Raw genomic sequence first — 20,336 nt, 5'->3', positions numbered from 1 at the left:
CTATCTGCATGCTGAGAAATGAGAACTGAATCTGGTGTCCCTCCAGATGTTTAAGCCTCCTCGGGAAGTAATGGGAGGTAGGGGATTCTTTTTGGTTTCAGTGCAAATAATAAACAATGCTTTATCTTAACACTTTAAGCAGTACATTTTCAGCAGCCGCTTTACAAAAGTTTCTGAGGTTTAGAAAGCTAATACTGGGTTTCTGTAAAAGCTGATGGAGCTGCCAAAGCCTGTAGAACTTTGTTACCGTGTGTGTTTAAAATCACTCTTTTGGGATAATGCCCCCTGCTTAGGAATGAAAAGAGCTGTTTTAAATAACAAGAGAGATTGTTATTCTTCTACTACAGAGATATGTTTGGTAATTGGTACTCTGTTCTAGCCTCAAAATTGTTGTATTCTGTATGGAAACTGAGGCTCTGTGCTAAAGGATTAACTGATTCAGTCCAGCAAGAGGCATCTAGAAATAAAAGGGTGCATTTTCAAGAGACATTACCAGAAGTCTTGCAGGCAGATGTGGATGAGCCTTGGTAGGGGATTGATTTTATTTAGATGTTTTTCATGGTTACCTTCTTGCATACCTGGTAAGAGCAGTCATTGTCAAGTAACAGAACCAAGTCTTGGTTTTTGGGTTTGATTAAAATCCCCGTTCTCTCAGGCTCCCATTTTCTCCCTCCCTAATTTTCTCCCTCCAGCCAATTTTATTCATGTCCCTTATGTTTACAACACCACACAACAAACTGCAGTGTGAGCTAGGAGATGGTGCTCTGATGCCTATCCATACAGAACATCACTGACCTTCTAGTCTAGAGCAGCAGTGTCTGCAGCTTTAATGTGTGCCAACAGGAGACAGTGACAGGGAGTGGAATGAAGGGCATGGGAGGAATTGAGAAGTCAGTGTATGCAATAGCTTTGTATTTTGTTTAATGAAGCAGCTGATTCTTCTGTGCAGAGCCAACTGGTGGCTTCTGGATCTTTTTACGTCCTTTTGCAAGATCCTTCAAACACCTTGGAGACTCCATGGAAGCTGTGCAGTAGCATTTGCTGCAAACTGTCAAACATTCTTTCTTTTGTGTTTAGCAGGGTTGGGTGGATAGCAGCTATTTGAAACAGATTTGATTGAAAAGGCTAACGAGTTTGAAATTTAATTGGAAAAATTGGGCTGAATGTGTTCCTGAGAGAACAGCGGAAAATGCAGAAATGAAATTAACTTCATGTTCTCTATTGTTCATGTTATAATGATTTTAAATCTGATGTGTTGCATTTGGCAGGTGACATGACATTTATTTTTCTTTTGACATCTGAAAGATGGGTCTTCTATCCAGACTTGTATATAGTTGAAAAACCTCCTTTTGAATCTGCTCTCTTGAAATTGATTTGACATGACTAGGTCATACTTAAAGTAACTTGGTAGCCATTTTTGCTAGCTTTTCAAAGTTCCCCTGTGCTAGATCAAAAGGTTACAATTGTTAGATATGCTTGACTTCCCAAAACCTTGAAATACCTTGAGGTTATGGAAGGTAAAAAACTGTAAGCGGTTGTTTTGTTTTTTTTCTTAAGAGTGAAGAGCATCTCGAAATATACTTAAGTCTAAAGCCAGATACATTTTTGGGTTTGTTTACCTTCCATGTGAGAAGAACCGTGTCTGACTCATAACCAGTTGTGCTGTATTTCATGCCTGATACAAAGCTTCAGCTCATGGCATCGTGTAGTTAAAAACCAGGCTTCAGAGGGAGGAAGCAGAAATTTTCTTTGAGTAGTTTTGAAGAAAAAATGTAGGTATGCCCATATGTAGCTGCAAATGTATACAGTAATGAAGCCATCAGTTACTTTCTTAATATTTTCATTGGCCTTTGGAAAATGTAAAGCAAAAGTGAGGTTGTTGTTGTTTGTTTGCTTTTTTAAGCTGGTGTTACTTTGTGTCATTTTAAGATAAAGGCAGTACCTTCCTTTGCGTGGTCTACGGAAGCAAAGAAATGATTCCACTAACATGTATTTTTTTCTGTTACAGATTAGTTCTAATATTTTCAGAACACTTCCACCTAGCGATAACCCAGATTTTGATCCAGAAGAAGATGAGCCAACTCTTGAGGCCTCGTGGCCCCACATACAGGTATGGCATTCCTTTATTGTCAAGCCTTTTTGCAAGGCATGAGCTGATCTGAGATATCTGTGTAATTTTGTACCTTTGGCATGAAAGTCAGAATTAGTTTTATAAGAATATAACTGAATTTCTGTGCTTGGAAGAGGGGAAAAAAAGTGAGGTTTTTCTTACTTGTATGAATACGGAAAAACATAAGCGTTCCAAATGGTCTAAATTCTCTTGTTTTCAGTGATTCGTAGTGTTAAGTGTGGTGTGTGTATCTATATGTCTTCAAAATGTATCGATGTTCTGGGTAATTATGTTCTTTATTTAGGAGGTTTGTTTTCTGCACTTGATGAATTTTTGTATGGTTTCAATAAAATGTAAGTGAATGTTAACAATTCAGTTTCTTGTCACAATAACAAAAACAGCAATAGCTTTTATCTGTCTTTTGAGCAAGAAATAGATATCTCCTCATTCTTCCCTCCCTCTGTTCAAGAACTTTACAATATAGGCATTGTTGTTTGCTAACAGTAGGTTAGTTATTCTATTGTTGCTCTCCTCTACCAATCTTGTGATTTTATAGCATCGCTGTATCAATGACATGATTTACTTGTGCTACTGCTGATTTTTTCAATTACCAGTTAAAGGCTGAACAGTCCTAAATGACTTGTCATCATCCAAGTTCTCAGGTAGACATCCAAGGTACTCAGTTGTGTAGCAACTCCTAATAGAGAGTAGAAGAGTATAATAGTTGCTAAGTATCTGTATGCCATCTGTCCCCCTCTGTCCTTAAAATACTGCATGAGGATATAATATTTTGTGTCCTTACAAGAGGCAATGCGTATCCCCGTGCAGTGGGGGGTTGCACAAAGGCTATGCAAATATCTCCTAAAGTCTGTAGAGGCATCATTTGACTTCCAAATGCTCCTTTCTCCCAGGAATAAAATTTGTAAATGTTTGCTTGGTTCACTTTAGGACATGACTGAGCTGTGGTTCTTACAGGGAAAAAAACTTGTGGTTTCTGTGACCATTTCACTTTGTGCTTTAGGCTCATCTGTGGGAAAGTGGAAGAGCTCTGTGTTGTGTTATCGTTTGAAATTTTACTTTCGGCTTCTTCTTTTGCCTTTTTCTAAATGAGTTTTGGCTAGGCTTTGGCTATCTGATTACTGATAGTAAACTTCCTGCTCCTGCAGTTGATCATCCTGGTCCTTAGAATAGATTTGCTCAGTGCAGCACAATGGAAATAATTTGTGTTTTTCTCTCCTTGAGCTCTCCTTAAGTTCTGCACCCTTTACCTAGATGGTAGAACTCAAAATCGTCTGTCAGGTAACCAGTCTTCTGGGAGGGAAAAGAGAAAAAAATCTGACTACTGTTGTCTGTTCTGATGAATCTGTTACTTCACTGTAACATAACGTTACAGGTAATAGCTCAGTAAGTTACCAGCAACATGTGTAGCCACTACAAAAGACTGTAGACCTTTTGTAACTAGAGTCACTTGAAAGACATAGCTTTAAAGTTACACTCAAGGTGGTTTGTAGCAACCAGACTAGATTGAGCAACTGGCATTAGAACCACCCTGTGTTTCTGGGCGTAATGAGCTGTGGGTAGATGGTGGAATTGTTAGCTCAAAGCAGTAGTATCCTAGTGGTCTCTGCAATAATGAACTGTGAATCACCAAAACATAGTAGGAGTTACTTGCCGTAACTCTTTTACCCAAACAGACTGATTTTGAGAATTGAAGCTACCAAAGCCAACAATTCTCCCCATGATTTAGTATTCCTAATGGTAACACTTCAGTTGTGCTCAGGAAGGTTAAACATACCTGACTGTTTATTTGGTTGGTTTGGTGTTTTTTTCCCCAAGGTTAAAATAGCTAATGGCTGTTGTGTTTAGAACCCATCCTTGTTCCCCTTGCTGTTACTTACGATTGTGCTTCTGTTTTCAAACACAGTGTAGGGGAGAAGTAAGAGGCTGAGTGATTCAGAAATGGCCATTACAGCTTGGGACACCATGGATAAAGTTTCCTAAATTTCCCAAGGAATCCCAAAGTTTCTTGCTACCTTTTACTATCTGTGCATTTTAAAGTGTGGCTTCTGTAGCTGTATGTGGATTTTTTAGCATGAAATGTTTGTTTTTCTAGAAGCTTCTCTCTTTAAGAACAGTAGCAACAATGGTGGTTCTGGAGTTGCCTGGATTATACAGAGCATCCACATGGTAACTGATTGATCTTCTCTGTACTGGAAATGAGATATGCCACGTCATCAGATATTGAGAATCTGGCATCAATATTGGTTTAGTCTGTGACGCTGCTAGGGCATTATGCTTCAGCCTCATTCTTCTGCTGGATGTTTATCCCAGTTCCCATATCTATTTATGGAAAGAAGCCATAATTGTCCTCCTTCCCTGCCTTCCTTTAGGGTAAACAAAACAGACCTATTTAGTCTTGGCTCATAACAATTGGTACTCTGGCCCTTGGCTGTTCTGCTGGCTCATCTGTATCCTTTCAGATCTGAATATGTTTTCTCCAGCATGTAGGGTACTGCACATCTCTCTCTGTTCTATTACTATCTTACTGGAGAATCCCAGGATTTTGTTTGTCATTGCTTTGGCTTTGCTGTGTAGCTGGGGAACATAGTCATCCTAGCATTCAGAACCAGTATCCAATCCTCCTTTTCTCACCTTCAAAGCTTGCTGTTTCTTGGTAGGGCTTTTTCTTTTCTCTGTAACTGACTTCGCAGTCATTTAGTTTCATTCTGTGTCAGTCTTGGCCCTTTCTTACCGATAACCTGATGTTCTTTATTATTTTTTTAAATCAGGCAATGGCTTCCAATATTGTGGCTTAATTCCAGCAGCTTTCATATAACTATTCTTGTTGTGTTTGCTGATAGAAATATATAATATACAAATTCAGTACTTAATGAAATGTAATTCCAGCATGAATTCCCATGATACTCTGTTAACCTCCCTCCAGTCATGTTTCCCATTTCATTACAAACACTGAAACATTTATCTAATCTCTAGCTTGAAAGAGATGAGTAGCCGTGGTTTAGTAACTCTTCCTAGTGGCAACTGTTGAAATACATGCGTGTATATGTTAGCTCTGTAGGTTTTATTCCTCAGTCCAGGAAGTACATTTGTATTTATCTGAAGTGCACGTTAATATTATTGCTTACTATTCAATGATTCCCGAGCTGAGAAACATGAGAAGCCCTGAATGCAGCTAATCTAAAGACATCTTTCCTCTCAGTTCTGCCTTGCTTAAGAGATTCCTGAGGTGTATTTTATAAATCAGAAGGTTGCTTGTGTCCTCCCCCACCTGCCACTGTTAGGGATACACGCGGTTGTTTGTCTTGGACTTGTGATGAATCCAGTAGTATGGGACTTGTGCTCTGCCATTTTTGTGCCTTGCTCTGCTGCCTCAGGCCCTTGCTGCCTCCATCTCTTCTCTGTCTGTGGGCTTTACGGCATCATAGTGAATGGGGACTTGAAGTCAATAGAAAGAACATACAACAAAATATACAGGATATTGAAGGTAAATCTGCAGAAGGTCTTACTGTTTGAATGGAATGCCCAGAGTAGAGAAATGTAATGCTGTGCCACGCATTAAAGTTTGTATGTATTCCTTCAGCTTTTCCAGTATGACCATTTTTGGAGCTGTAAGCTCCATTTTTGGAGCTTAAATCTGAAACCTGACTTCAGGAGCACTTAGCAAATATTTCTGAATTTGTTTTTAGGGAATTAAATACTGATAGAGCACTTAATTTTACTCAGTGCTGATAAGTGTTTGGTAACTTATTTCTACATAACGCGTTCTTAATGCGGCAGGACATGTGAATTTGTGTAATACTTCTATGTTATTTTTGTTGTAGAGTGGTATTTTCAGTTATTTATTTGTTAAGCTTAGAATCTTCTGGGAATTAAAATGCTCTTGGTGCTTACAGTAAATTGCACTAGAGGCCATGATGGTTTTCATTTGTAAATGTTAGTTATGTGAATAGTCCCACTGACTCAGGTAGGGGATAAGATCCATAGGATGATGTACTTATTAACTTGTTCAAAATTTTCACTTTGATGTTTGTAGTTGGTGTATGAATTTTTCCTAAGATTTTTGGAAAGCCCGGATTTTCAGCCTAGCATTGCAAAGAGATTCATTGACCAGAAATTTGTACAGCAGGTAAGTAGACAGGTTTCCTACCTCAGGGTTAAAGATTGCCTCTCAGGCTTAACTGGTGGTTGTTCTGAGGAGATACTAAAGCTTTTGCTTTGACAGAGGGTTCAGTTCTAGTCGTTTCAACAGTGATCTCTGCCAAGCAATGCCTGCTGCACGGGGAATAATTAGTAATTAGCAGCTTCAGAAACACTTTGTTTTGAGATATTAGCCTCTTTGCTTTGCAATGCAAGAGTTTTATTTTTTGTTAATACAAGTTGTGTTTTCAATGTAACTTACCTCCAGTCAATTCAACAGCGTGCCAATGACACTGTTACACTGCTTTGAAGTTTGTTTTCTTCATAGAGATTGACGATGGGAAATCTTACAGCAAAATTGTTTTTCCTATGAATAAGTAACTTAATGTACATGAAATGTGTTCCAGCATGTGCTGAGTTATTACTGGATGGTGTCATTCTCATATTGTGGTGTCTTATATGCAGAAGGAAAATTAAATGAGAAAGCTCATGAGAAAATAGTGCAAAGTTGTTTCATCATACAAAGTTTCTATGAAGAAAAGTGAAGTAGGACATCACACCTCACTTGTCAAGGCATTAGGCTGTATGATATGGTAACAGTTCTTGTCCAACGTTACCTCACTGGATTTTTACCATGCCCATATGCTCATTTTTCAAAGCTTGAGCGTGAATAGGCTGCCACAGTACAGCAGTGAGAAGTGAAAACGTAGATGAATGCTTCCACTTGCTGCCTTCAGTGACTGTTTTCGTGCCTGCTTCTCTGGGCTTACCCTTCTTGCCTTGCCTTCTCTATTGTGTTTGACTTTCATACAGAATTCAAACCTGAAGCTGCTGTGGAACTATTGGCCATGCCTGTCCAATTCACTGACTGGCCAACAGTTTTTAAGAGCTATGTTGCAGTATTTCAGCTCCTGATGTTTCACAAGGTCTTTCTCTGGAGTATAATAAAGATGGTGCAAAGCACACCACGCTGTTTGTGGGGAGAAAATGCAGTAGTGACTCTGAGAAACTCCTTCTGAATATAGACATGAAATGAGCAAAGCTCTCATACAGCAGTTCCCAGGCCCTGCTGCTGCTTGGTGTAGATGTTTGTGAGCTTGCAGATCTGGACCAAGCAGGAGGCTGTAGTGATTGCTGGAGCTAAGTTACTGTGGGGAGGAAGAAGGTATTAACAAAACCAAACCGGGTGGGGGAAATGCTACCATTAGAGTCAGACAGAAATGAAGAAACTTGTACTTGCTGATTTCCCTCCCTTCCCCAGCTCATTTTTAATGCATTTGCATTCTGTTAAACATCTGTCTCCCTCTCTGTCCCCTGAGGAAATATGCATGATTCTTATCATAGACTTGTCTTACAAAATGATTCTGCAGAGGATTATGCTTGTGTTTAACCTTGAAGGCATGAGTAGTGTATTGAAATCGGTAGAACAAGATCTTAATTAAGAAATCATAAATGTACGACATAAATTTGCTTCATTCTAATTTCTTGAAGACCGAGTAAAAACCACTTACCCCGAATTTGATAATATCATTCTTAAAATGTCATTGTTATTTTGATAGGGTAGTGGTTGCAATGGCTTTGTTGATGTCTGCTGTATGCAGACTTTTTGATACAGAAGGAAATGAAACTGTTGGGTATACTTAAATCAGCTTTATTTGAAATCTAGTTTTGAAAATAACATTGGATATCCAAATAAAACATTAAGTCAAACCGATTCTGTTCTTTCTAATGCAGACTTTGTAAGTTAAAGATCAAGCTCAAATCCATTAGGAACCTGCCAAAATGTAAGTCTTCCGAAAGTAATAAATTTCAATTTAATTTTTGAAGTTACTGGAGCTCTTTGACAGTGAGGACCCACGAGAACGTGATTTCCTAAAGACAGTTCTTCATCGAATTTATGGCAAATTCCTTGGTTTAAGAGCATTCATCAGGAAACAGATCAATAACATTTTCCTCAGGTATGCTCTGTCTGATTGTCTGTCCGGGTTGAGCACTATGCTGTTTCCCCTTCATAGTCTGAGACTGCAGAGATTTGTTCTTGCACTGAAAGAGCTGGGTTTGATCTGTGATTGCCTTTCAAATACCTAAAACTAACTAAAGGTTATTTATTTGGAACCTGCTTCCATTTTTGTCTTTTTTCTTAATAGGTTTATATATGAAACAGAGCACTTCAACGGTGTTGCTGAACTTCTTGAGATATTAGGAAGGTAAGTTTGAGGGGACAGAAAAGATGCAAAATGTTATTGTGGGCAGTGCTTGCTTCAGTTTCGCTGCTTTGGGAATGGGGAGAGTATGACAGTAACGAGTGATGAAGTGCAGCCACTGATATAATTGAATACAGTCTGGGTTACCATGTGAATATCTAATTAGGATATGGAGTCTAAATCCTTCTTTTTCAATGTGTGTTTTAAGGATGACAGGCAAAATATTTCTCAGGAGTCCTCGCTTGTTGAGGAATGTATCCAATAGAGTGCTGATTCTCTGCTTTGGAAAATGAGTGTTAACTTCAGCTCTCAAGTTGAATACAATGCTTTAACCTTCAGCAGGCTGATTTTGTTTAAAGTGTGTTCAGAAAAGCCTCAAAAATATCTTCATTACCATTTTTGTCACTAATTCAGTAATTTAATTTTCACTTTGAAAGCCGTTTGTGGTATCTTTTAATAATTTTCCAAAACTGACACAGATACAATTCATGGTAGAAAACTATAAACACAAGTGGCTTCACAGATTGTGAAGTATCATGGAATCAGTCATGATGAAAACTAAGTGAACGGGATTCCATTTGCTCAGATTTATCTGAAATGTAGGAAACAAAACCTAAGGTCTTCCTGAGAGGCTGTCATTTGTTCTATGGCTGGCTCTTAGGACAAGGTTATTGAATCAGTGACCACTTGGAAGCTTTACTTTTAGGGGGAAAACTCAAAACAGTTTCAAACTGCGCTGCTGTAATAATTAAAAAATTATATGCCATCTCTTTTGTTCCTCTGCAAGCTGTGTTTAAGTGATTCTGCATGAAATGGATCAGCTTCCGGATGTGTGTGAGCTTTGTCATTACCCAGCAACTTTAGATTATTTTACCTAGAGGAGTGAAAGTCCTCTCGTGAGCGTTAGTGGGCTTCCACTCTGCTTCTCTCATATGCCTGCCTAGATGCCAAACCTATAGAGGCTGTGCATATATGAAGTTATTTTATGGCTTCGTAATTACCAGGGTTAGAAAGGGAATCAGAAATTGAATGTCTGCTGAATGTACAGGAGTTCTTTACTTCTTGCTAGGAAAATCTTTTGTTTTGATTTTTTAATAAAAATAAATCCTGCTTGTTCACGTTTTCAGTATTATCAATGGTTTTGCACTGCCACTGAAAGCGGAGCACAAACAGTTCCTTATGAAAGTTCTGATTCCCATGCATACTGCAAAGGGATTAGCTTTGTTTCACGCACAGGTAAGCTCTCACCTATTTTTAAGAGTAGTGCTTTTCTTTGTATTTGCATTTGAAGCTAATGAAAGTTTGAAGCTGTTTGTTATAATGTCAACGTTTTGAGGTATTTGTAAACATACTTTTTAAGACCCTGCAGATCTTGTTCGTAAATGTTAATTTTGAGATAATGCTTAATGCGTATTAAAAGTGAAGGGATGTAACAGTGATTTGAACTCGCATCAGCTGAAGTGGGAAGCTTTTTGGTTTGGCCGTCTGTCACACTCCAAGCTTTATTTAATCCCAGGCCTTGCTGTGTTCTCTTATCGCTTTCTTAATGTAACCTACGTGCTGTGTATCAAGGAACCCCGAGTATGGCTGGGTGCTTATTTCAGATGTGCTTCTTTATTTCTAAAACCTTCCAGTGATTGTGAGAGGGGGAAGGGCACTGGGTAGAAATGGCAGAAACGCATAATAGCTCTCTGGCTCAGCTAGAAATTATGTAGATCTATGACATGCTGTCAGAATGCAGCAGTTATTCATTTGACTTCCATTCTTATGCTTAGCGCGGCCGTTCATCGTCTTATTGGAGGAATAATGTGCATTATAGCCAGACATATGGCACTTGAGCATTGAATACATTTGATGTGAACTTACAAGTAATTCAGCTTGGCTAATTAAAAAATAGCTTTGTTAACTTAGTCCGCCAGCTAATAGAGTTCCTTTATAGACAAAACAAGGAAATGAGTTTCTAATTAAAGCAAAATCATTATGACTATATAGACTACACACAGGATTGAGAGCTCAGTTAAAACTGTATTTGAGAATTAGGAATTAATTAGATCACTTGTCTTTGTGGTTTATTACTGTGCGATAGGCTGCCACGTGAAATAAAGGAACCTATCACATGCCAAGAGTATTCTAGATAGATCAGTGCAGCAAGCTGCCTTTCTTCTGTGATATGTTTAATCACATCCATTGGTACCTGAAAGCATGCTCTAAACTCAGCTGTACTGGATAGATACTGAGAAGCAGCGTTTGGTTTGTTGAGCAGGCTACTTGCCTATTCTGTCACAAAGCTCTAGAGCTATGTTCCAAAACAGCACTTGGAAATGAGGGAGCAGTCCCATCGCTCTGCTTCTGCAGCACAAGGAGCCTGACCTTAAAAGATGAAGACTTAAAGCTGGCTTAAGTTTGAGCCTCTGTGTCTTTGAACAGTGGATAAATGGCACAGTAATGCCTTAATGGGAATTTGTGAAGTCTGTGTGCCAGACTGCTTTTTGAATACACACACACAAACACAACACACACGCACATCTTTATCCTTAGGTGTAGCAGCCGTAAGTTAGGCTTGTGGTAATGACCTGTTTTAGGATAACAGATTAAAAAAAAAAGGTAATTCTTGAGTTCAGGTTTGGCAATGCACATGTAATGCACAGGAATAATGTTGTGTCTGAGTCATATTGTGAAATGAAGCATGCTATGATTCCTCAAAATCAGTCTGCATGGAATTTAGAACTGTAACTGTCATCGCGTGGCTTCTGAACATGGCGGAGCCATGGCTGTTTTGTCACTCAACTGTGTGCTGAGTAACTAAACAGTATGTAAATAAGTGAATATAGAGCGTACAGGATCACTCCTCAGGCCCTTGGGCAGCGATCAGTGAGGTGGGGGAGAACACAGTGTTGGGAGTTTTATCCTTTCTCATTTTCTTTCTTCATGCTCAGAAGTGCTCCCATTATAAGCTGTGCTACTTAGTTATGCTGCAGTGTCTAACCAGTGTCTGTTTAAATAATTCTGTGACTTATATTCTAGCTCGCCTATTGTGTTGTACAGTTCCTGGAGAAAGATACAACTTTAACAGAGCCTGTAAGTGTTTTTCAGTTACATGTTTTTCTGGCTTTAATTTCAACTTGGTATTTCAGTGCAGTTCACTGGAATTGCAGAGTAGTGCTATCTGGTATCTTGATTATGATCCACAGGTGTTATTTAGGAGGGAAAAAAGAGTAGGAGAAAGTCCTGAGTTTGAAAGTGCAGTTATCTCTTAGCGTGCATCCAAGATGAAATTGAAATAACAGTTTGAGCCGCTGAGATCACATAAATCACCTCATATGAAAACACGAGTTCCTTCCTGCTAAGAGCTGGAATTTCAGTAATAGTGGTGTGATGGCTCGTGCCTAGCATAAATCAGAAATATTTCAAGGGAATACACTGTCCCAAAATGGAAGTGAGAAAGAGTAACTACACTTTATTTAGACAGAAAGGACGCTGACATTCCAAATGTGACGTTTGTCTTTTTTGTTCCTGGGACAGCTCTTGGCAGCTGCAGCAGAGGTGCTTTGGGCATCAGTGGCTTCTGCCAGACTGCATCTCCTGCGGCACACACAGCCTGCCCAGCCCCAAAGGGAATGGCAGTGCTTCCTGCAGGCAGTCTGGCTGTGCCCGTACAGAGTGCAGGCACTGCTGCAGCTCCTGGGGAAACAGAGCGGCTCTGCAACAGTTTGGTCAGCAATTGGAAATCCTCCCATTAAGGAGATGTTGGAAATTTAAATACTTTGGCTATTAATGTAAACTTACAGTAAAATTGCCTTTATAAAGGAAGAGTAAAAGTTAATATATGGTAGTAAGTGAAGATGTAAGAAACGTGAAGTGCTCAAAATGTAAATGTCAAAACTCAATAGAGCAACTGATAACAGAAATAGCATACGGATTTCTGTTTAGCTGTAGGTGAAGTAGTATTTTAAGAAGTCCATCAGAAGGCTTCATGAGTACCTCCCTGTTATTTTTCTGGCAGGAATTGTCTCTCGGGGTCAATGCAGAGGACGTGTGTTCCGAGCTCATGTAGCTATGGTAGTCTGCCTTAGGTCGGTCTTGATGTTTGCAGAGCTGACAGGAGCTCATTACCTAACCCTGCTGAGTGCCACAGCCTTTACATGGATGGAATTTCCTTTCATGAGAATCAGGCTGAATGTGCAGCCCTTGTACAGAAGTTGTCTAGCAGGTGCCTGCTGGTGTAAGTCAGCTTTATAGGAACCTTGTAGCCCTGGGAGGAATATTAACCGTGTGTATTTTGTGCTGTGAGAACAGTATGACTTCAGATCTACATTTGTGCAGTTCTTGAAAAAAAGGCTTTGAACTTACATGTGCATGTATCAGCTTCTCAGAGTAAGAGCGTGGTCAAGCTGGAAACTCAAACTCTAGAGAGCAAGCAGGAGGCTTGCACTTTCTAGTAGGAACATTGCATTTTGTAGAGGCTTGCACTTTCTAGTAGGAACATTGCTGCTTTGTCAAGTTGAGAACGTGAGTCCATGTAGTGAAGTCTATTCAGCACTCATTGCCCACTGCTGGAAACAGGACTGTTGAGCTGACCAGCTCTGTGCCTCCAATATCAGTACATTCTTGCTCCAGGTTACAGAGATGTATGTTAGGTACATCTTCCACAGATAAGCTACTAGAACCTATCTGAAATTCTTTTGGCTTTCTGGTGTTGTCTGGGGGAAGGGAAGGTGCTGGCAGACTGTCCATGTTCCAACTTGTTCTTTAAAAATATTAAGTATGAAGTCCTCATTTGCTGAGTTTCACCTGAAGTGACAGCCAGTCTTCTAGTTTGCGTATCCCGGGATAAAATTTGGTGAGCACCTAACACGTTAACTTAGTGTCAGCACTGTGACAGTGCACACAGCTGTGAACCAAACAGGGAAGATTGGAGCAAAAAAACATGGGAAAATTGCAATATGGAAGGCATTCACATGGTAGGCTAACTTCTACAGTTGGGTACGATCTGTTAGGTGCTGCTATACCATAAAAGCTGAGGTCTTTCCTCAGAATGAAATTTCACAGTGCTTGAAGGTTCTGTGTGTGAAAGGCGCAGTTTGGGCTTTCTACAGGCAGTGTCAGTTCTGCAGGTTGGCACTGGTCCCGGTGTCTGTTCTGGGGAATGGCTGCTGCTCTTTTTGGTGGTGGTGGTTTCCCTCCTCTCCTGCCCCTCTTAGGGGCTGTGCTTTCCAATTACATTTCCCAAGGGGTTTTTCCAGTCTTACATGAGATGTATTTCAGTATCTACACTGGAAACCATTCTGTTTGTAAGTTCTCATCATTTCTAGTTTCCAGCCTTTGACACTTCAAATCACAGAAGAAAAAAGGGTGTGGTGGAGGCCAGGCCTCCTGTTTGCCATTTGTGCCGTCTGTGCACTGCTTTCTCTTGGCTTGCAAACCCCCCCGGGTGCAGTGCTGTGTGGTGTATGGGTCACGAGAGAACAAGGAGAAGTACTGCAAATTGCCCACGGGTAAATGAGCTTCGTTTTGGGATGCTTTGATGATATCAACGTGCTACCAGTTAGTGTATATAGTGCGGTGGAAGTGGATAACCAAAGCAAGATAAATATTTAAATAAGCAAAGTATTTATTTTCATGCAATTGCTTTTAGCCTTATTCAGCTTTTATTGATGTGCTGGAGAGGGAGAAACTGCCTTATTTTTCTTCTCCTCCATCTTATCAAATATGTAACAGAAACGTGCTCTGGTTTAACTTGTGTTTCTCATACAGGTAATCAGAGGACTGCTCAAATTTTGGCCCAAAACTTGCAGTCAGAAAGAGGTTGGTTTTGTCTTCTCTCTTCTGCTTCTTGTCTGCTGTGCTGCAAATTGCAGCAGGGCAGGGTTGTGCTCTGCATCTCTGCTGCGCTTCTCAAGAGATCTTGCAACGAACTTGCAGCTCTTGAAACTTTATAAAGAGTGCTCATCTTTGTCGTGCTACTCACTGCAGTTTTTTGGCACGCCAGTTGTCACTGTGGTTGTCACTTGCGATGTTAAAACTGTGCTAGAGGCTCATTCTAATTAAGATACTGTGTAGAGAAAAAGTTTTGGAGGTGAGAAGCACTGTGCTGTGGTCACACAATGTTGGAGGCAGTCATCTGTACCACAGCCCAGACACAGCCACTGAGATGCTGAATAGAACTTTTCTACAAGATGAAAACAACTCTTACTGGTCTGGGGAAATTGTTTTTTTCTGGCTGGCTTTTCTTCTCTGTAATCCAAATGAGCACAGTCAGGAGTTGGACTTATACCCCCCCAGCTCACCTCTGTGGCTGCCTGACACTGCAGCCCTTCAGAGCTGCTGTCCGTTCAGTTGTTTGGCATTGAATTTTTCCACGCCACCCGCCTGCTGTTCTGCTGGCTCTTGGTTAAAACTATTAACTGCTGGCCATGGAGCAGCTAGTCTGCAGATCTCAAAGGTAACCTCTGCAGATACCGTGGAAGTAAAATGTTGCAGCTTTTTTTTTTTTTTTTTAACTGTAAAGAAAAACTTTCTGCAGAAGCAGCTCATGTAGGTGCCAGAGCAGTCACACCACGGAAGACCCTGAGGCTCTGTATTGACCTGCACTGCTCTGTGCATGTTCTCATGTTTAAGCCACATTTTGTTTCTGTTCACAGTGTCAATATAAAATGTTCTCATACTTGTTGATGTATCTCTTTTATACAACAGGTAATGTTTTTAGGTGAAATTGAAGAAATCTTAGATGTAATAGAGCCGACACAATTCAAAAAAATAGAAGAGCCTTTATTTAAGCAAATTTCCAAGTGTGTGTCAAGTTCACATTTTCAGGTAAAAAAAAAAAATCACAAAACAAAAACCCATCAAAAATCACCTGCAGTAATTTGTTTTCTGGTTGCTGACTCCTAACCTTTGCATTTCAGGTTGCAGAAAGAGCTTTGTACTTTTGGAATAATGAATATATTCTTAGTCTGATTGAGGAGAACATTGATAAAATTCTACCAATTATGTTTGGTAGTTTATACAAGATCTCCAAAGAACACTGGAACCCGTAAGTAACGTTTAACTACCTGAGGTACCGGGAGTGCGTTGCATTAAGCCTGCTATTTCCAGTTGAGCTCATAACCTTGTAAATACGTCTTCATTTTAACGTAGATGAAATCTGCTGAAATGGACATCATTTTCAGCAATATCGTGCTTTCATTGTTCTGCATTATGATGGAAAACTGGAATTTACTCAAAAAATGAGGGAACTGGATGGCAGTTGCGATGTTCTGATGACATTTGATCTTAGGTGCTGGTTATTTAATTTCCTTAGTTGTTTTTTCCTACGTTGGCAAGACAAAGTAATGACACTGAAGTATTTTTTAAAATGCCAAATTTGGCTGTGCTCAGCACCCAAAACTGAGTCAGTGAACATAGAAAGTTTTTACAGGCAGAAACCCAGGTAGGCAGGAGCATTCTGCAGTCTGAGCAGATCAGACACCTGTTAAGGGCCCATAAAGACTGAAGTTACTCTGAATGTCTCCAGGTGGTGCAAACCTACCCGCTGAGCCTGAGTGTAACCACAGGAGACCTGATTCTTGGAGCCTTAGTAATGCCTGCGGGCCTCAGCAAATCCAAATGGTGTCCCTCTTCCTCTAGCTGCAGACAGAAGGTGCTCTTTACTTTAGGAAGGGCACAGAAGACACAAGTTAATTGTATACTTGGAAAAGCAGGAAGTTCAGGAAGCAAGTACAGCCCTGTGGTTTTAATCTGATTTGAAAGACAAAGAAGCTTATTTATATCCATCTACCTGTCTAGTGTGGTCTTAATTATTCACTTAGGATGAGGCTTTTCCTCTCAGAAAACCAATAACCTAAGTAGGCTTTTGTCTTCAAACCACAAGACAGCCAGCGTTCAGTGCGTGGACAAGCCAGGGCCACTCTGCATTTTGGGTCAGTGTGAGGCCTCTGGTCAGCAGGAGAGAGATCTCAAAGGTGCCACGGTGAACGGAGTGCACTGAAAAGGCAAACGTGGTCCTTTGGTTACTTCCTTAAATTATTCTTTTCCTCATTTTTCAAGCTGGTGAGAGCATGGCACCCCTGCTCTGTGGCCTTACACACCTTACTGCTGTGTGAAGGTCTCCAGTAGCGAGGGGAACTAGGGGGAGACAGCTTACCTTACAGCTTACCTTTTTTGATTAGTGATAAGCTGAAAGATAGGCACCTTGTTCATGTTTACTGCAATTTCTGCAGGTGTGCGTGTAATAATTCAGAGTGGGCTGAAAGGAGATAAACATTATTAAGATAACTTTATGACATGAGAGTATCTTCACAAATAGAGTCAAAAAGGAAAATAATCTGTGGCTGTCAAGATTTGCAGTTTACCTTAGACACAGCAGTACTGCTTGAGCTATTCCCTTTCTTGAATTAACTGCCAAATTCGTGCCTATCACCAGAAGTTTTATCCTTTAGGACTCTCCTATTTCATTGCTCAAATACTTAAAAATCCTTGCTAGAATTCAGTTTATTAAATACTAACATAACTGAATGGCTTTACAGTACCATCACAGTACCAAGAGTTATATCTTGTATGTGTTGACTGGTGTTGGGAGTTTAAATATTCATTTGTTTGTGGAGGGACTACAGTACAAGATTTTCTTTCAAAAACTGGACTTTACAGTAGCACCTTAAATGCAAAGTTTAGGGTCCAAAAAGGAAACCAAACAGTTGCTTACTGAAGTTTGCGTTAATTCTAACGGTTGTGCTCCTTATGTTCTAGAACCATCGTGGCACTGGTATACAACGTGCTGAAAACACTGATGGAAATGAACGGCAAGCTTTTTGATGAGCTTACCAGCTCATATAAAGCAGAAAGGCAAAGGTAATGGGTTTGTTTGTTTGTCCAAATGGATGGTGATGTTGAGTCTGTACCTAGCTGAAATCTGTAGAAGCACACAGTGGATACTGCTGCTGTGGCTGGCACTGCAGCAGGAGGCACCTGGTGGGGGTAGAAGTGGGCTCAGGTGCTACAGGGGCCGCCTGGTGCTGGCTCTGCTTCAAGGGCTGTTGGCTGGAGAAAGAAGCTTGGCTGGAAAATACCTCACTGCTCAAACGCCTCTGTTATCCCCCCAACCAGCCAGCAGTGCTGCTGGAGCTGTGCTAGCTGGATGTGCACGCTAAGGCTCCTTCATCAGCTGTGCTTCCCCTGGCCCAAAGCGCTCAGTATCTTTCCTTTTTCCGAACCGCAGTCATCTCTGCAAAACCGCGCTGCAGCAATCATCTGACAGACTCCTGTCAGGGCACAGTCACTGTTTTACTGCTCATCTTCACTAACTTGCATGCTTACCTTTTAATAGAGGAAATGGAATGCCTCTGAAGATAGCTTTGGAGAAAAAACCTTAACTTAAGCTGCGGATTGCTAGGTGTAGACCACAGTTGTTTGGGTACCTGCTCTTTTAAAGACGGATCTGAAATTGATACTTCACTCTTTTCCACAGAGAGAAAAAGAAAGAATTGGAACGTGAAGAGCTGTGGAGAAAGCTAGAGGAGCTAAAGCTGAAGAAGGCTATGGCAGAGAAGCAGAACAGCACTCACAATGTGCTCAATGCACACGATACAAGTGCCAAATAAAAGAAATGACAACCTCCACTCGACAAACATACTTTTTTGTACCCTTTTGAAATACGTAAAAATTTGCAAAATAAACCTCATCAGTACAGTAGGAACAGCCAACTTTTCTCTGGCTAAGTGTAAATGAAAAGATTTGAATTTAAATACAGCATTTAAGTGATGTCAGTACCACAGCATATTGTAAATTTGTCTATCGATATCCTGTCACTTCCAGCGTTTCATAGAACTGAATTATCATCCTTAATGAGTGAAATAATTATGGGAGTGGTGAGAATTATGACTTGAATTTTTGATTGTGTTGCACATAGGTGGTATAGTTTGCTATGTACATTTTTTCCTTGTTTTATATGTGCTTTTCACATCGCTGCATACCTTGGTGAAGATGATAGAGAAGGCTTCTAGCGGTGCTGTATTTTCTCAAATAAAACCACGGTCCGTTCCCAGTAGCGTGAGACACGCAGTGTGTGTCCCTCACAGTGCTGGAAGGAGCTCTCAGATGGTCTTGAATTCCTGACTGAATTCACATTTAGATTTTTGTATAAGGTCACTTAGTGTGAGACATATAGGGAGAGAAGGTCAGCTTGAACAGGGCAGGATGGCCCACATGCTTGCTTACATGCAGTGAGTACCTCTACACTCTTCTCACTGCCTCGTGGTCCTGGCCATACTTAACATTTGCTCCTGCTCAGCCCACAGAGGGCTGCAGAATAGCACAGTTCTTCTGGAGACTGCCCATCCATTGTGGCCATTTCTGCATTACTTCTAGCACCTTGGGGATGGAAGAGCAGTACCAAAAGGGGTATATTTTTCCTTTCAGAAAGGAGGAAAGGCTGTCAGTAACTAGTTCCTTGTTTTATTTAAAGAAAATGCAGTCCACTTCTTAAAAGTGGAAAGTTGACTATGGAAGTCTTGTCTGTCACCTGATCAAGTATTTTTCACATCTTTTATCAGAGTACCATTCCAATCTCCTAAATTGCAGTTGTGTGGAAAACTTTTGTAATGAAAGATCTTTGGGGAATTGAGCAGCATTCAATAAAGTCTTTATGTTTGTATTTAGTGCTGTAATCACATCTTTGTACTCATAAAGACCAGAGGGTTAGAGCAGCTCTTACCAACAACCCTTAACCTGTAGCACTTTTGGCAATATCAAGGCACTTAAAATGTGGCTTCTAAACCTGAGCAAGTGCCTCGATTTTGCTCTGGAAATCATCTGAAAGTTACTACACTTCCTTAGAAGGAAAAAAAAAATTGGAAGTACACTTACCACTCCATTAACAAGCCATTAGTAGAGGATGGAAGCAGCAAAATATGATGCGGTATGCTTCCTTCCTTGCAACAAACCTTTCAGAGCAAACACACAGCACTGAGTGGTGCACAACTGCCTTGTAGACAGCACAGCTCCGAGTTGTTAGGCATCTGACCAGCAAGGGACTTATAAGGAAGAAAAGGACTCCACCACCCCAGCATGGCTCGTTAGTGCACATTCTCTTTATAACAGAGAATCACATTTAAGCAGCAGGCTGATGAAAGGCTTCTTTAATACCTTAGCAAAGACTGCAAGAAACAGGGAGGAGCAGCAGCCTAAGTCTATCTCTGAAACTATCAAGTTGCTTGACTTAGACTGATCAGAAATACATAAATAAAATCTACTTATTTAGTAAACTTCAACATCTTGCATTAATATTCCTGTCTGGATGACCTGTAAAACTCCAGCTGCATCTGAGAGCAGGCAGTTTCAGAGAAGGATATGACAGCTCACTCCAATATTTTATTTTTATTTTTTTTTTAATATTCAAGTCAATACACTTTAAATGAAAAATGATGTAGTAGAATTCCAGTGTATTTTGTTTTAACATTCTTTGGAGAGGGGAGGCCGGACTGTTTTGTTGTTTGGGTTCTACCTTCCACTAAGTATGGTCACAGAAATAACTGCATTCTGGTAGCAGATGCAGGTTCAGAGCTCAGGCAGCATTTCACACCCCCCTGTTCTGAGAAGCATTCAAAACAGTTCATTTTTTTTTTGTTTGTTTTTAAAGAATCTAACCGCTACATTAGTGAAATCTCCCCCCCCACATACCGAGGTAAACTTGTTAAATCTGGACTAGAAAAGCATGAGTTTGTCAGAGCTGTCCTAGCATTCCTAGAGTTAAGCTCTTCTCAGGAGTTCAGATGTCAGTTCACGAGGCTGTTCCTCCAGCAGTGTTTTTCCTGAAGAAAACATACCTGTTTGCTGTATTGCCAGTGGAAGCTTATTCCAGTTGTGCTCTG

At 40.4% G+C, this 20,336-nt stretch overlaps 1 protein-coding gene across 1 annotated transcript in view; it reads left to right on the top strand.

The window, feature by feature from the left end:
* The window catches only part of PPP2R5A (protein phosphatase 2 regulatory subunit B'alpha), a gene marked incomplete at both ends in the record, with an annotated part of 38,469 nt that extends 20,401 nt beyond the window's left edge, over positions 1-18,068 (top strand). The window contains 11 exons of the mRNA XM_079550441.1: positions 2,009-2,110; positions 6,165-6,257; positions 8,096-8,226; positions 8,416-8,475; positions 9,600-9,708; positions 11,497-11,550; positions 14,227-14,277; positions 15,166-15,285; positions 15,378-15,505; positions 17,218-17,319; positions 17,936-18,068. Of these exons, the coding sequence (XP_079406567.1) occupies positions 2,009-2,110; positions 6,165-6,257; positions 8,096-8,226; positions 8,416-8,475; positions 9,600-9,708; positions 11,497-11,550; positions 14,227-14,277; positions 15,166-15,285; positions 15,378-15,505; positions 17,218-17,319; positions 17,936-18,068 (1,083 nt within the window). The remainder of the gene's footprint in view (positions 1-2,008; positions 2,111-6,164; positions 6,258-8,095; positions 8,227-8,415; positions 8,476-9,599; positions 9,709-11,496; positions 11,551-14,226; positions 14,278-15,165; positions 15,286-15,377; positions 15,506-17,217; positions 17,320-17,935) is intronic.
* Positions 18,069-20,336: the final 2,268 nt, after the last annotated feature.

This window comes from Tetrao urogallus, assembly GCF_951394365.1.
Source record: "Tetrao urogallus genome assembly, chromosome: 2".
Classification (NCBI taxonomy): domain Eukaryota; kingdom Metazoa; phylum Chordata; class Aves; order Galliformes; family Phasianidae; genus Tetrao; species Tetrao urogallus.
This window is presented reverse-complemented; position numbering and strand designations above follow the sequence as displayed.